At 42.0% G+C, this 16,813-nt stretch overlaps 1 protein-coding gene across 1 annotated transcript in view; it reads left to right on the forward strand.

The window, feature by feature from the left end:
* The window catches only part of DNAL1 (dynein axonemal light chain 1), a 50,622-nt gene that overhangs the window by 4,693 nt on the left and 29,116 nt on the right, over positions 1 to 16,813 (forward strand). The window contains exons 2-3 of the mRNA XM_049770499.1: positions 8,808 to 8,846; positions 14,232 to 14,341. Coding sequence (XP_049626456.1) covers positions 8,808 to 8,846; positions 14,232 to 14,341 — 149 coding nt within the window. The remainder of the gene's footprint in view (positions 1 to 8,807; positions 8,847 to 14,231; positions 14,342 to 16,813) is intronic.

Here is a 16,813-nt window from a genome sequence, read left to right on the forward strand (position 1 = left end):
GTGGAGTTTTGGGGTTTTTTTTTTTTAGCCATAAAGTACCTTTTTAATTTGATAGTCTTGTTTGTCTATTTTTGTTATTGTTATGTTTGCCAATGTAGTCAAATTACTAAAGGTATCTCTGAGGCTCATGTCCTAGAGATTTCTTGATATTTTGTATTTTATGGATTCCAGTCCAATTCCTAAATTCTCATTCAATGCACTTTGAATTAACCTTTGTGAATGCTGAAAAAATATGGATTTACTTTTTTTTTGCACATGGTTATCCAGTTTTCCTGTCACCATTTGTTTAAGAGATTTTCCTTGCAAGCTTCATTTCATGGGCCCAGCTCCTTTGTCATAGATTAATTGTCCATAAATCTGAGAATTTATTTCTGGGCTCTCCGTTCTATAACATTGCTCTTTTTTCCAGTCAAGGTGTCATTTTTTAATGATTGGTGTTTCATATTTGAAGGAAAGTGGCATTAGGATAACTCTTGTTTCAGATTCCCCTACTAATAAAATAAAAAGATATGCGGTCTGAGCTATCGTACAGTAGTAGCATGCTTGCCTTGCATACAACTGATGTGGGTTTGATTCCTCACATCCCAAATGGTTCCCCATGCTCTGCCAGGAGTGATTTCTGAGTTCAGAGCCAAGAGTAAGCCCTGAGGATTGCCATGTGACCCAAAAAACAACAACCAAACAAGTAATCCTCTTCCCCAAAAAGCAAAAAAAAAAAAAAAAAAAAAAGCCAGAGAAAAATGATCTTCTTTGGCCAACTCTTTTTTTTTTTTTTTTTTTATGAGTGGGGGAGGACATGCTTCAAACTTAGGATCCCTCCTGAAAGTGATCCTGGAACCATTTGGTCAGTGATGGAACCATTGGGCTTTAGTATTTAAAAGATTTGTATTGTCCCAAACAAAATAAAATTAAGATGTTTTTACTTTTGAGGCCAGAGAGATACCACAGTGCTGTGGGTAGGGCATTTGCCTTGAATGCAGCTGACCCTGGACGGATCCCAGTTTGACTCCTGGCATCCCATATGGTCCCTCTGAACCTGCCAGGGCCAATTTCTGAGCACAGAGCCAGAAGTAACCCCTGAGTGCTGCAGGGTGTGGCCCAAACCCCCCCCCCACCAGCCCCAGTTTTTTTTTTTTTTTTTTACTTTCTATATGTAAACAAGTTTATGGGGCTCAGAGTTACATTAAAAGGAACATGTGTGGGTCAGACTGATAGCACAGCAGGTAGGGCATTTGCCTTACATGTGGCTGGCACAGGTTTGATTCCCAGCATCTCATATGGTCCCCCAAGCCTGCCAGGAGTGATTTCTGAGAGCAGAGTAACCTCTGAGTGTCACCTGATGTGACCCCTTCAAAACAAAAAACACCAAATAAACAAAAGAAACATATGTATCATAGGTTTTTTTTTTGGGGGGGGGGATTCGAACCGCGGTCGCGATCTTTTCTTGGCTAGCGCTTGCAAGAAGGCAGACACCTTATCTCTAGCGCCACCTCTCCGGCCCCACATATGTATCAACTTGTCTTTTTATTTTTTTGATTCAGCAAAGAACTCTGTTAACTTTTATTTCAAACTTTATCACAGACTTCCTCAGCTTAAGTGACTCCAGGAAATGAGCTGTGTATAAACAGAAACTGAAAACAGCTGCAGTGTCTAAGGGTTTGAACTTAAAAGTATTTTATTTAGAGTCTTGAACAATCATTTTTAACTTCATGCAGTTTTATTCAGGACTAATGGCTACTCTAATACGTGCACTCTGTACAAGTCTCAAGGTTTTAAAATAAATTTTAATTGAATCACCATGAGATACAGATACAAAGTTGTTCATGATTGAGTTTCAGTCGTACACTGTCTAACACCCATCCATCCCATCACTAATGCACATTTCCTACCCCCAGTATCCCCAGTTTTCCTCCTACTTCCCCGTCCCCTTCCCCTGCCTGCCTCTATGGCAGACTTCTCGACCTCTCTCTCTCTCTCTTCTCTCACTCTCTCTCTTCTCTCTCTCTCCTCTCTCTATGGCAGACTTCTCTACCTCTCTCTTCTCTCACTCTCTTCTCTCTCTCCTCTCTCTCCTCTCTCTTCTCTCTCACTCTCTCCTCTCTCTCCTACTCTCTTCTCTCATTCTCTCCTATCTCTCCTCTCTTCTCTCTCTCTCCTCTCTTCTCTCTCTCTCTCTCTCTCTCTCTCTCTCTCTCTCTCTCTCTCTCTCATCTGTGGGATACAAAACACATCAAACAGACCATAGTATGAGAATAATTCCCAAAGACAATATAAATGATGGGGTTTGCAGTGAGGATGGAGAAGGGACCACTCTGACAATAATAGTTGGAAATGATTACTCTGGGTAAGAACAGGGAACTGAAAGGAGTTAACAAACCACAGTACCTAAAAGGGGGGGGGGGGGGAGAGAGAGAGAGAGAGAGAGAGAGAGAGAGAGAGAGAGAGAGAGAGAGGAGAGAGAGAGAGAGATCGAAATATTGTATGACTAAAACTATCAACAACTTTTTAACTCTGTATCTCGTGGTGATTTAATTAAAATAAGAAAAAGAGAAAAAATAAAATGGACTCAATTTACTTTGCTTCATTCTTGGAATCCTCTGTAAAATTGCCCCCAAGATCTTTTCCATCCACAGACTGAGCTGAGCTTCAGCCAGTCTCCATAAACTAATCAGACTGTCTGCACCAAACCTGTTTAAGATGTTGGGAATCATTTCTGTCAAACTGTTCTGTCTCAGCATGGCCTGTAATAATGAAAGTTTTTGCTGCTAGGGGCTGGAGAGATACAGAGGGTAGGGCACTTGCCTTCACTGCTAACCTGAGTTCAATCTCTGGCATTCTGTATGGCCAGGAATAACCCCTTAGCACTGGGCCACCTCTCAAAAAAGAAAAGAAAAGGAAAAGAACGTGCTGCCAGATATGCAGGACCTTTAGGGTTAAACTTTAAACTCTGAATACAGTCACCTCTTCAATATTGTTTACCTCTAACTTCTTTAAGAACCACTCAGGCCACTGTGGTAGTCATGGAAGGAAACCAGACTAAAACCAGTGCTGATTGTGGTGGGAATTCTGTTTGTGGTGCTGGGGATCAAACCTGGCCATCTGTGCCTGCTCCCTGTCCTAACTCTTGTGCTCACTCCTTGACTTGCACAGAAGATAGATTCACGTTGTTTACATTAACAGCGATGCAGGAATTGATGTTCCTTCCTGCATCTTCAGAATTAATATCTTAATTCTGGTATTAGTATCATTCCTGGTTCAGTGACACCTTGACATGACCACTCTTCTCTTTCTCCTCCTGTCCCTCCTACTCCTTCCCCTCTTCCTCCTTTTCATCCTCTTCTTCCTCCTCTTCTTCTCTTCCTCTTCTTTCTCTTCCTCCCCCTCCTGTCCCTCCCCAGCTCCCCTCTCCCCTCTGCCCCTCCTTGCCCCCCTCCACCCATTCAGAATACTTTTGCTTTTGAGGGGAACTTATAGCCCAGTTCTTTATTGCCATGATTGATAAATTGCTTAAAATCGCCTCCAAAATTTAAAAAAGTAGTTTTGTGTGTGTGTGTGTGTGGACTTTGAGCCACATCTGGGATTTGGGGGTACCTTATATGGTGCTGGGGACCATCGAATCCAGATCATCTGCATGCAAGGCAAACGCCCTGCCTGCTGTACTCTAGCTCCCTCCCTAAAGTGTTTCTTATATGTCTTTTTTTTTTTAATTAATTTTTGCTTTTGTTTTTGTTTTTTGGGAGCCACATCTAGCTGTGCTCAGGGACTGCACTCAGGGATCACTTCTGGTAGTCTCAAGGAACCACAGTGGGATATGCTGGGGATCAAATGTGAGTTTGCCACATGCAAGGCAAGCACCCTGCCCACTCTGCCTACCTCTCTTTTAATGGATGCATGCCAGGATTTTTCTAGAAAGCATTGAGAGAGTTCAGAATCACTGGTGCTGTGTTGCACTGATGTTTCCTTTGGCACACAGACTGCTTTCCCAAATAGTTCCACCAGCTTTTACTTTCTCAGTAATGCATGCGAGTTCTCATTTCTTTATATTTACAGCAGCTATCTGTAATGGGATGCAGGCTGGAACAATAGCACAGTGGGTAGGGTGCTTATCTTGCATGCAGCTGACCAGGGTCCGATCCTTAACATCCCATATGGTCCCGCAAGTCCACCAGGAGTAATTCCTGAACACAAGACAGGAGTAACCCTGAGCACTACTAGGTTGGGCTAAAAAACAAACAAAAACCAACAACAACAACAAGTGGTCAACACAAGACTGGCTCAAATCCTGACCGCTGTCAGTGAAAACAAACAAACACACACCCACAGAATTGTTGATGGTTGAGTTTCTGTCATACATTGTCCAGTGCACATTTCTTGCCACCAACGTCGCCTGCAGCCTGCCTCTATAACAGTCACTTTTCTTCTCTAACACTCTCTCTCTCTAGCCCCCTTTTCTCTTTGTAAGGTGGTTTGTCATATTGTTATTGAAAAGGTGCCATGCAAATCACTTTATTTCTTTTAGCACCTAGTTCTTGTCCAGAGTGATCATTTCCAACTATCATTGGACACGTATACTTTTTTTGTTTGTTTGTTTTTGGGTTTTTTGGGTTACTCCTGGCTCTATGCTCAGAGATCACTCCTGGCAGGCTCAGGGGATCATATGGGATGCTGGGATTTGAAACATCGTCCTTCTGCATGCAAGGCAAACGCCCCACTTCTATGCTATCTCTCCAGCCCTCTTTTTTTGTTTTTTGTTTTTTTTGTTTGTTTGTTTTTGGATCACACCCGGTGATGCTCAGGGGTTACTCCTGGTTCTATGCTCAGAAATTGCTCCTGGCAGGCAGGGGTGGAGTGGGGTCGGGGACAGACCACATGGGATATTGGGATTTGAACCGCCATTCTTCTGCATGCAAGACAAACGCCCCATCTCCATGCTATCATTCGGTCCTTATTTTTTTATTTTTTATTTTTTTTGGTTTTTGGGTCACACACACACTCGGTGGCACTCAGGGGTCACTCCTGGTTCTATGCTCAGAAATTGCTCCTGGCAGACTTCTTGGGGGACCATACGGGATGTTGGGGTTCAAACCACCGTCCTTCTGCATGCAAGGCAAATGCCCTACTCCATGCTATCTCTCCGGCCCCTGGAATGTATACTTTTTTTTGAATGTATACTTTTATTATTTCCTTCCTAGTAATTGTCACCTTCTGCATTATTTTTTTAAAATAACATTTACTATGTCTCTTCAGTAATTTCGAGTTCTTTGATGGGAGGAATTTCTTTTATTTTAATCATTATATATCCTAATCAGTAGAAGCATATTTGATATATAGAAATACTCAATGACTCCATGCCAAAACTATTAATTTCTCCATTATGTTTGATATTGTAGTCATTTTAGGTGTTTGGGCCACACCTAGTGATGCTCAGGGATTACTCTTGGCTCTGTATTCAGGTGAAATTAGGGGACCATGTGGAGAGCTAGGGACTTAAACCCAGGTCAACCACATTACCAGGCAAGTGCCTTACCCACTGTACTATCTCTCCAGCCCTAACATTATAGTAAGGGATTCCTTTGAACTCTTAACTGAGTGTGTTTGATATCAGATTTAAAACTGGTATCAGATATTTACCAGATATTTTATATACTTATAAAAGTGATTTCTGGGGCCAGAGGGATAGTACAGTGGGTAGGGTGTTTGTCTTGCATGTAGCTGACCAAGGTTTGATCCTTGGCATCCCATATGGTCTCCCAAGCCACTAGCAGTGATTCTTGAGTGCAGAGTCAAGAGTAATCCCTGAGCACTGCTGGCTGTGACTCCCCCCAAAAAGTTGTTTTTTCCTATAATCCATTTTGAATTATACTTATAGATTATAAAGATTTAATTTATGAATCTTTCTGTTAAATAATTTCTATGCCTCTAGGCTAGGATAAGCCATTCTTGATTCTGATCATTAGACATCTTTAGCTTTGGAGAACAGGTCTGAGATGTTAAGGAACTTGCTTTTAATGATACCATTTGGTCCAAACTTCAGCCCTACAGAGTGCTTCAAGCACAGCTGGGAGCAGCCTCCTTCCCCAGCACCGATCCAGAAGTAATCTTCCTCACCACAGGGTGTGGCCTCCGCCCCAAAAATGTCATGGGAAATCTAATATTGTAGCTAGAATTTTCAAATGTGGGCTAAGAATTGAAAAGGCTTCTAATCTGATTATAGCATTACATTTATTCTAGACTTGTAAAACAGGTTGGCTGCTCTCCTGAGTTTTCTGGTTTCCGAAACAACCTGTGTAATATCTGTTCCTCGAAAGTCTGGCAATAAGCACTTGTAAAATGATCTAAACTTGGAGCTCTAGGGAAGGAGAATAAGATTAAAACCCTTTGATAATCTTTTTAGTATTTTAATCTCTTTAACAAAACATTTTAAAGATAGTTATTGGTTTATTCATGTTTTCTAAATTGTTTTATGACAATTTCAGCACTCTTTTGGGGGGTCACACCCGGTGATGCTCACAGGGATTACTCCTGGCTATGTGCTCAGAAATCACTTCTGGCTTGGGGGCCATATGGGACGCAGTTCGTCCTAGGGTAGCACCCACAAGACAGATGCCTCTGCACCACTGCCCCAGCCCAAATTTCAGTACTTGTGTGTGTGTGTGTGTTGTTGTTGTTGTTTTCCCCATACCTTGTATACAGGCTTTCAAACATAATACAATAATTTTTTTAATTTACTTTGGGAAGAGAAGGTTGGTTTGTTCTTGGATAGAATCTGGGCCTTCTCATGCAAGCCATTTACTGAGCTGTTGCTGAACTATATCCCATGTTTATTTTTATTTATTAAATAATTTTGGTCCTGGGTCCACACTCTCAGGACTTAGTCCTGGCTTTGGCCTTAAGGATCACTCCTGGTGAGGCTCAAGAGACCACATAGAGTATCAGGAATTAAATCCACATTGGCCACATGCAAGGCAAGAACCCTACTGATATATAATCTCTGTTGTCCCTAAAATGCCTGATCATTTTCTAAAACTTCCACTTTGCCACAGCAAATCAAAGATGCATGAAAGTTTCCAAGATCTTAGTATATAAAAGTTACCAGGAAAATAGCTCAGTATGGATGTCTGGGATTGAACCCAGGTTGGCTACATGCAAGGCAAATGTATTATCTCTGTACTATTGCTCCAGCCCCTATTATTATTATTAAACTTTATTTAAGCACTATGGCTTACAAAATTGTTCATAACAGTTTTTAGGGACATTTAATGTTCCAACACTAATCACTCCACCAATGTGACCTTTGTCTCCAATTTCCCACCTCCAATTTTGGCAGGCACAAAACACTTTATTTCTTCTTCCTTATATCAAAATGTTAATTGGAATTATCAAAAAATAGTTCAGTAAAATAAAATTTGCGAAAATAGTTATGTTTCAATGGTGTTGTTAAAGACATTTAGTATTTTACTGGGCTGTTTGTTGCTAGTTCAATCTTATTCGTTATTGTTTCTGTATGTTGACTTTAGTTGGCTTCTATGCTACTTTCCCTTCTAATTTGCTCTGCTCCTCCTGGACTGTCAGTGTCATGGAATTTGGAGGTGTCTGTCATATGTGGCTGTGTGTTCAAGAGCTCCAGGATCTGTATAACTAGGGAGATTGTTAGTCTGCCACATCCTGAGGTGGCTCCAGAGTTTTTGGCCTGAAGACCAGTGTACCTAACACTTTCATCAGGTTCACATCTCTTCTGAGAGGAGTCATGAAGCTGTGAAACTGGGATATTTACCTTGTGAAGGCTGTGGGATGTGGGTTTTGTTGCTAGGGCTTCTTCAATGTGGGACAGGGGTTAGAGGGGGAGAGGCTGCCCTCCCTCATTCAAGAAGACCTCAAAGCTTCCAGTCTGAAAATCCAGAATAAGTGAGAATTTCATCAGTTTGGGGTCTCTTCTGAGATTACTTGTGAAATAGTGACACTAGGCCATTTGTATGGTGGCAGTAGGGGAGTGTGGAGGCAGCTGCTGGGGTGTCAGCAGGGCAAGGACTTAGCCTGGCAGGCACTTGGCCCAATCTCCTCTCAAAGGAGCCCCAGCATTTGATAAGATACATTTTAATAGCAAGTATTAAAAGCTGGGTATTTTTTTTAGTAAACAACCTGAAATAAAGTTTCTGGGCATTTTGTCAAGATTTCTTCATTTTTTTTCCTGAGATATTTAAGAAATATTTTGAGGGGCCGGGCGGTGGCGCTAAAGGTAAGGTACCTGCCTTGCCTGCGCTAGCCTTGGACGGACCGCGGTTCGATCCCCGGTGTCCCATATGGTCCCCCAAGCCAGGAGCAACTTCTGAGCGCATAGCCAGGAGTAACCCCTGAGCGTTACCGGGTGTGGCTCAAAAACCAAAAAAAAAAAAAAAAGAAAAAGAAATATTTTGAATTTAGCAAATAAAATTCTTTACATATACTATCTCAAGGAAGTTAACTTTTTTGTTGTTTGTTTTTGTTTGTTTGGTTTTGGTTTGGGGGCAGAAAAACAAACCACTCAGGTTTGGTGCCACTCAGGTGTTACTCCTGGCTCTTCACTCAGAATTGCTCCTCGCAGGCTCGGGGGAACCATATGGGATGCCAGGGATCAAACCTGGATCCATCATGGGTTGGCCACTTGCAAGGCAAATGCCCTACCACTGTGCTATCGCTTCGGACCCCAGGAGTTAACTTTTTAATGGTAGATGCCAAGGCTGATAAATAACTAAAAATGACTGAAAATTTAATCACCAAGTAATACCTAAAAAGATAATCTTGTTTCCTCTACCTTCTTTTTTTTTAAGGCAAAAGCAACAACAATCAAAGAAGCCCTTGCCAGATGGGTGAGTATGCACGTTTTTACTTCTTTTAGAAGCCATACAAAGAGAATTTTGAGCCAGTTATTTAAATCTAATCATTTAATTCAAGGACTTTTTGTGGTGCTAGAACTATTCCACTAGCTTGACTGTGGAGGTAGATGCATGAACCTGTGCTGGTGATCAAATAGTACAGAATATAATACAAATATATAAGCATATACACATGTACAGATGGGAACAAATAAAATCTGGGAAGTCTGAATAAAGTCAGTGCATTGTATCAATACCTGTATCCTGGTTGTGCTTTAGATTATATTTTGTGGAATATTAACCATTGGGAGAAACTGAGGAAAATATATAAGGATCTTTGGATTTTTTTAAATGAATATTGTTAGATCTTTCATCTTAAAATTGTGTTTATTTGTTTTTGGTTTATGGGCCACACCCAGTGACCCTCAGGGGTTACTCCTAGCTATGTGCTCAGAATTTGCTCCTGGCTTGGGGGACTATATGGGATGCCGGAGTTCGAGCCCAGGTTCATCCTGGGTCAGCCGTGTACAAGGCAAAAATGCCCTACAGCTGTGCTATCACACCGGCCTCTCATCTTAAATTTAAAAAATAATCCGAGTTTGGGGCCAGAGTGATAGTACAATGGGTAATGAACTTGCCTTCATGCGACTGACTTTGGTTTGATCCCTAGAATCTCATGGTTCCCTGAAACCACCAGGAGTGATCCCTGAGCACAGCCGGGTATGATCCGAACTCCAAGCCTCCCCAAACCTGAGTGTTGAGCCATAGAGACAACTCAAAGGGCTTTGTTCAGTACTTTGTTCAGTCCCACACTTTGTTGGAAGTGATACTGGAAATATCTTACTGGGCTTAGGAGATTACTCCAAGGGCTGGAGCTCATGCTGTGAATGTGGGAGCTTCAGATTCAAACTCTGGCACCTTTGAGAGAAGCCCTGTAAAATCACCTGGTATGGCCTAACCTTGGGCTGGGTAGATAGTTTATAGCTGGATCACCTGGTGTGCATGGAAGAGCCTGAGTTTGATCTCTGCCACCATACAGTTCCCCGAGCACTAGTGGTATAAAATATGTATGTGTGTATATATATTTCAGCTGCCCTCCCCATTGTAGTATTGCTCAGCACCACTCCTGGGAAAAAGGTTGACGAGGGTTGGAGCATACCTGACTGTGTTCAGGGATTTCTCCTGACTCTACATTTAGGAATCATTCCTGGCAGTGCTCAGGGGTCCATATGGGATGCCACTGAACCTGATTGATCACTTGCAAGGCAAGTAAGCGCCTTACCCATTGTACTATCTCTCCTGCTCCCTACTCCTGGAAAATCTCTCGCTGTGGTATGTTTTTTGTTTTCATTATAGCACCATTTTTTGTTTGTTTTTTGTGCTACACCTTACAATACTCCTGGGTAACTCTTAGCTTTGTACTCAGGAATTACTCCTGATGACTGCTTTGGAGGACCATCTGGGATGCCAGGGATTGAACACTGGTTGGCCCCGTGCAACACAAGTACTGTACTACCCAGCCCCATATTTTCTTCTTGTATCATTAAAGTACATGTCAAGGCTGGAGACATAGTTCAAGTGATAAGGATCTTGCCTTCATGTTAGCCAACCCTGGTCCCCCAAACACTATGAGGAGCACTATAAGCACTGCTGGATATGGGCCAAAATTCAAAATAAATTGCATGTCATTTTCAGGTGATAGAGTTACACATTGTGAGATACCTAGGGTTAAAATGGTATTTTTATTGTCTCCTGAGCTAGAACATAAATAAATGTAGATAAATAAAAATCATGCATGAATAACTGAAGAGACATGTAATAAAGGTATAAAAGTGATTAACAGGGGCATTAATCATCAGGAAAATACAAACAAAAAAATAAGAAATCGGGGCCGGGAAGGTGGCGCTAGAGGTAAGGTGTCTGCCTTGCAAGCGCTAGCGTAGGACGGACCGTGGGACCGTGGTTCGATCCGCCCGGCATCCCATATGGTCCCCCAAGCCAGGAGTGACTTCTGAGCGCATAGCCAGGAGTAACCCCTGAGCGTCACCGGGTGTGGTCCAAAAACCAAAAAAAAAAAAAAAATAAGAAATCACATTCAGGTATCAGTGAGATCCCCTTGAAGAACTTGTGAACTGTTTAATCTTAATCACTGGTACCAGATACAGTCCCCTAATACTACCAGGAATAATCTCTGAGCATAACTGAGTGTCACTCAAAAACAAGATGTTGTGAACTTAAGGTAAAAATATGAAAATATTTTTTAATTTTTTTTATTTTTAATTATGAGAACAAAGATGCAAAAAAAGAGGACAAGGTAAAGTTACAGTGGAAGGACAATCACCCATAACATAATTCTCAGAAGATGTCCCCTTGCTGATATCTTAACTTTGAAGTTTCAGCCAAAGAACATTAAGATAAATAAGACAGAATCCATGTACAATTACTTTGTCCCTCAAGTCCCCAGATTGTAATACATTATAATATTTCTTAACAGCACACAAGGCAATCTAAAGCCATAAAACTTATGTAACTCCTTAAACATTAGAGGTATAGTATTTTTTACATTTCCATGTACATGCATATTAGCTTAAGTTAACCTCAAATTTTAAGTGGTTTTTTTTTAAGGATTAGAGTCAAAGGAGCACAGTAAAAACGGTGTTAGAGTGGCAATTGTTGTTTGCATAGGCCCACCAAAATATGAGGGGAATGAAAAGGAATAACCTTGGCCTAAATACAAAGAGACCCGACCCCTGAAGTTTCCTGACATTGTCTGTAGTGCCAACACACTTTTATCTTTCACACAGTCTCTGTTGTTGGTATCATGTTTCTGTATTAAATATCCTGGAATCTGCATATCCTACATTGAAGTCAGGATGTGGAGCATCCTCTTGTTTCACCTCACCATTAAAGGGCAATGCAGAGAGCCCTGTCCTGTAAGCAGGTCCTTGTTATTAAGTCTTCTCAGTGTTAAGGGAAGTCTCTTTTGAGCAGGTCGATGTCTGAGCAGTGGTAGGGTCTTCCGTGGTAGAGGATTGCTTCCAGGTGATGTTATAGACAAACCTGGATGTTTCGTGGATGGCTTCCCTGGTTCAGGGGTGAATGGAAAATGCCCTTTCTTCTGAAGCCTGTGCCAGGTCGTTATGTCAATGTTCAGGGTGTAAGGTCCTTTTGCACTACAAGATTTGTGTGTTCCAATCTCTATTAGATAGGATCTTATTTGTATGTATAGTATTTTCCCATTTTAATGTGCCTATACAAAAAAGGAACAATGCCACGTGGCGTTATTGGCGCATATGGGGGCCATAAGAACAAGTCCAACAATCCCCATGACATGGTTCAATCATAAGCATTAAGCTGGGGGGCTCTTTCAACAAAATTCCTTGTTGAACAGCTCATAAAGAGAAGATAAAAAGTGGTTAGAGCCGGGCAGTGGCGCTGGAGGTAAGGTGCCTGCCTTACCTGCGCTAGCCTTGGAAGGACCTCGGTTCGATCCCCCGGTATCCCATATGGTACCCCAAGCCAGGAGCGACTTCTGAGCGCATAGCCAGGAGTAACCCCTGAGCGTCACCGGGTGTGGCCCAAAAAAAACAAAAACAAAAAAACAAAACAAAACAAAACAAAAAAAAAGTCCTGTATGATAAAAAAAAGACTAGCATAAAGATCCTTCATATTGGGCCCGGAGAGATAGCACAGCGGCGTTTGCCTTGCAAGCAGCCGATCCAGGACCAAAAGGTGGTTGGTTCGAATCCCGGTGTCCCATATGGTCCCCCGTGCCTGCCAGGAGCTATTTCTGAGCAGACAGCCAGGAGTAACCCCTGAGCACTGCCGGGTGTGGCCCAAAAACCAAAAAAAAAAAAAAAATAAAAAAGTGGTTAGAATCGTCACTGTATAAGAGAATATTTAGTAAGACTTATAGCTGTCAGAGGAAAAAAAAACACAAAATATTTGAAAGAAATACGTGCCCATTTTATGTCTTTTGAAACAGTTTGGGGTTGTCACACACAATGCACGGCTTTGGTCTGTGATTAGGATTGTGCAGTACTAAAGTTAAATAAAGTAATGTGGGTTAGTGATGTTTGGGGGGGGTGAGAGAGTTAAGGAGTAAAAATGAGCTTTGTAGGGGTGTGGGAAAGGGAAGAATACAAAATGAACATTCTGGATATGCAAAACGAACATAAAGATAAGGGATACTCTTAATACATGCAGTGTGCGCGGGGGCACAACCGAGCAAATCTCAGCACACCCCAAGTTAAGACTCACCATATCTGGCCGCCTCGGCTGGAACCCCAGAAGGCCTGGAGGCCGGGGGCAGAAGAGAGGAAGGCTGGGGGCCTATCAAGGCTCCCAGCGCACCCAAGTTAGGGAGAAGGCCTTCCACATGGGGTCTCCCCAAACGCCATGCGGCTAGAGCTAGCCTCCAGCCCAAGAGAGGATGGATAGAGAGCCGGAAGCCAGGATCTGCCCGCCCTATACCCCCCTGTGCCCTTCCCACCCTAGAGCTGGGGGAAGGGCGGGGAAAACTTGGGATCCCATCCAGGAGGGACCCCCCACCCCCGACACCCAGCTTGTCTGGCCACCTGGGCTGCCACCCCAGAAAGCCTGGAGGCCAGGGGCAGAAGAGGGGAAGGTTGGGGGCCTATCAAGGCTCCCAGCATACCCAAGTTAGGGAGCAGGCCTTCCACCAATGAAAATTCTTTATGATACGGAATTTTTAGAAAAATATTTATGTTGTTGGGTTTTGTTTTCAGTTTGGTTTGGGGGCCCAAACTGGCAGTGCCTAAGACTTACTCCTGGCTTTATCCTCATGAATCTCCCCTGTCAGGACTTATTCAATCCCCATAAGGGATTTTGGGGATTGAACTTGAGTTAGCTGTGTGTGTAAGGCCAGTATGACCTGCTATACTATAGCTCTGTTTCCCCCACCACCATATTGTTGGGTTTCTCTTTAGTAATTAATGTAATTTTGAAGAATTTTAAATAAGTGGATTCACTCCTTGACAATAAATTATATGAATAAATCTTGTAGAAACTTGGTTATCTGATTCAGTAATAAATGTCAGGAAAGAATACAGGTTTGGGGCCCGGAGAGATAGCACAGTGGCGTTTGCCTTGCAAGCAGCCGATCCAGGACCCAAGGTGGTTGGTTCGAATCCCGGTGTCCCATATGGTCCCCCGTGCCTGCCAGGAGCTATTTCTGAGCAGGCAGCCAGGAGTAACCCCTGAGCACCGCTGGGTGTGGCCCAAGCCCCCACCCCAAAAAAATACAGGTTTATTAAGAACTAATAATAGTTTTGAAATAAAATTGAAAAACCTTGACAAATTCTGGTGTTTTGAGCTTTATAATTAAGAATAATTTTTCCCAATTAATTTTTATTATAGGAAGAGAAATCCAGTCAGAAGCCGTCTGAAGCCAAAGAGATAAAACTTTATGCCCAGATTCCCCCTATAGAAAAAATGGATGCATCTTTGTCCACACTTGGTAATTGCGAGTAAGTTCCCCATATTTTTCTTCCTTCTAGTATTGCTGTTGTTTCCCTTCTTTTCTAATTATGCATACTAGAATATTTGGTTTGGGGCCTGAGCAACAGAACAGCAGGCAGGGCATTTGCCTGGCATGCTGCCAACCCAGGTTCAATCCCCTCGTACATGACCATACCAGATTTGATCCCTGGCATTCGATATGGTCCAACAAGTATGACCAATAGTGATCCTTAAGTGCAAAGCTAGAAAGTAATCCCTGAGCTTTGCCCAGTGTGACTCAAAAAAAAAAAAAATTGATATTGTATATGTGTGATCTTTGTGTTGAATGGCAAGGCCAAACAGCAAATATTTTTGTTTTATAGAATTATAAAGAGCAAGGGCCCGGAGAGATAGCACAGTGGCGTTTGCCTTGCAAGCAGCCGATCCAGGACCCAAGGTGGTTGGTTTGAATCCCGGTGTCCCATATGGTCCCCCGTGCCTGCCAGGAGCTATTTCTGAGCAGACAGCCAGGAGTAACCCCTGAGCAACACCGGGTGTGGCCCAAAAACCAAAAAAAAAAAAAAAAAAAAAAAAGATAAAGAGCAATCTGAGTGATATGTTTATAGTATAATTTTTATAATATACATGGAAAATAGAAATTTCCTTATCTTTTTTGAAGATGCTAAATAACAAAACTAATACTACCATATTATTTAATTCTTTATTTTATAAAATCATCCACCAAAGTCAGCACTAGAAACCTAACAAATAAAAAATTTTGGGGCCACATCCAGTAGTGCTCAGGGGTTATTCCTGGCTCTGCACTTAGGAATCACTCTGAGAGGCGCTCAGGGAGCCATTTGGGATGCCAAGGATTGAGCCCTGGTGGCCCACATACAAGGCAATCTCCTTACCTATTATATTATGTGGCCTTAAAGGATAAAATTTTGTGGGGCTGGAGCGAAAGCACAGTGGATAGGGTATTTGCCTTGCATTCGGCCAAACCAGGTTTGATCCCCAGAATCCCAATGGTCCATTGAGCCTGCCAGAAGTGATTTCTGAGTGCAGAGCCAGGAGTAACCCCTGAGCGAAGGTGCATCTGGTGTATCCCCAAAACAAAAACAAACAAAATTTTTTGTGTTGTGAAAATACATTGTAACATGAGCTGGAGAGATAGCACAGAGGTTATGCTTCGTGCCATGTATGAGACTGACCTGGATTCAATCTCTAGCATCCCATATGGTCCCTTGAGCAGCACCAAGAGTGCAGACCAAGGAATAATCTCTGAGCATCACTGGGTAAGGCTCTTATGAAAAGATGTGGGGAAAAGGCACTTTGAAATAACTAAATGTTATCATCTTTGAGAACTTTTATTAGGATTTTTTTGTGTGTAGTTAAAAATATAATTTTTCTAATTGGATCAAGTACATATTATGTAATCCTCTTTTGCTATGACTTTAATTATCAGTACACATTAATTTTTAAAGGATTTTTCTAAGTACTTTACATTATGGCTATTTTGAAGCATTTACATATGATATATTCAAACCTTGTTCTCAGGTAACTGTTCTTATAAAGACTAAAATGCCAGAGAATCACTTGGAATTCCTTTTCATTTAGCATTTTACTAAATGCGATTTCCTGACTACCATCTCCTTATATAAAATATATTCCTATCCCAAATTTATATAGACAAAACATTCTGATGAAACTTAGGAATCTGCATTTATAAACAATTTGGAAACTCTTAGACATATATATATCTGTGTATTAGACTAGTATCAATCTTTAAAATAAAGGGGAAAACAAATATATTTATGCAACTTTGTAAGGAGAGTATACTTTATTTCATAAAATCTATTTGTATAATTTTTTTTATTAAAAAAGCATGACTTTAGGGGCCAGCATAATAGCACAGCAGTAGGGTGTTTGCCGTGCACACGGCCAACCCAGGTTCTATCCCCAGCATCCCATAGCCTGCCAGGAATTGACTTCTGAGCTCAGAGCAGGCGTAACCCTTGAGCGGTACTGGGTGTGGCCCCAAAACCAAATAAATTAAAACAAAACTGAACTAAACTAAACTTGATTTTAGTTCTTATCCAAGAGGATAAGATTATATGCACTAGCTTTGAGTCCAGCTCTGTGGGTTTAAATTGGCCCCAAAACCAAATAAATTAAAACAAAACTGAACTAAACTAAACTTGATTTTAGTTCTTATTCAAGATGATAAGATTATATGCACTAGCCTTGAGTCCAGCTCTGTGGGTTTAAATTTGCCTCTGCTACTTTTGTTTTGTTTTGTTTTGGGGGCCACACCCATTTGATACTCAGGGGTTACTCCTGGCTAGGTGCTCAGAAATCGCCCCTGGCTTGGGGGGATCATATGGGACGCTGGGGGATCAAACCAAGGTCCGTACTAGGCTAGTGCTTGCAAGGCAGATGCCTAACCTCTAGCTAGCGCCACCTCTCCAGCCCAAACCTCTGCTACTTTCTAAGTATCA

Source organism: Suncus etruscus, chromosome 3, assembly GCF_024139225.1.
Source record: "Suncus etruscus isolate mSunEtr1 chromosome 3, mSunEtr1.pri.cur, whole genome shotgun sequence".
Taxonomy (NCBI): domain Eukaryota; kingdom Metazoa; phylum Chordata; class Mammalia; order Eulipotyphla; family Soricidae; genus Suncus; species Suncus etruscus.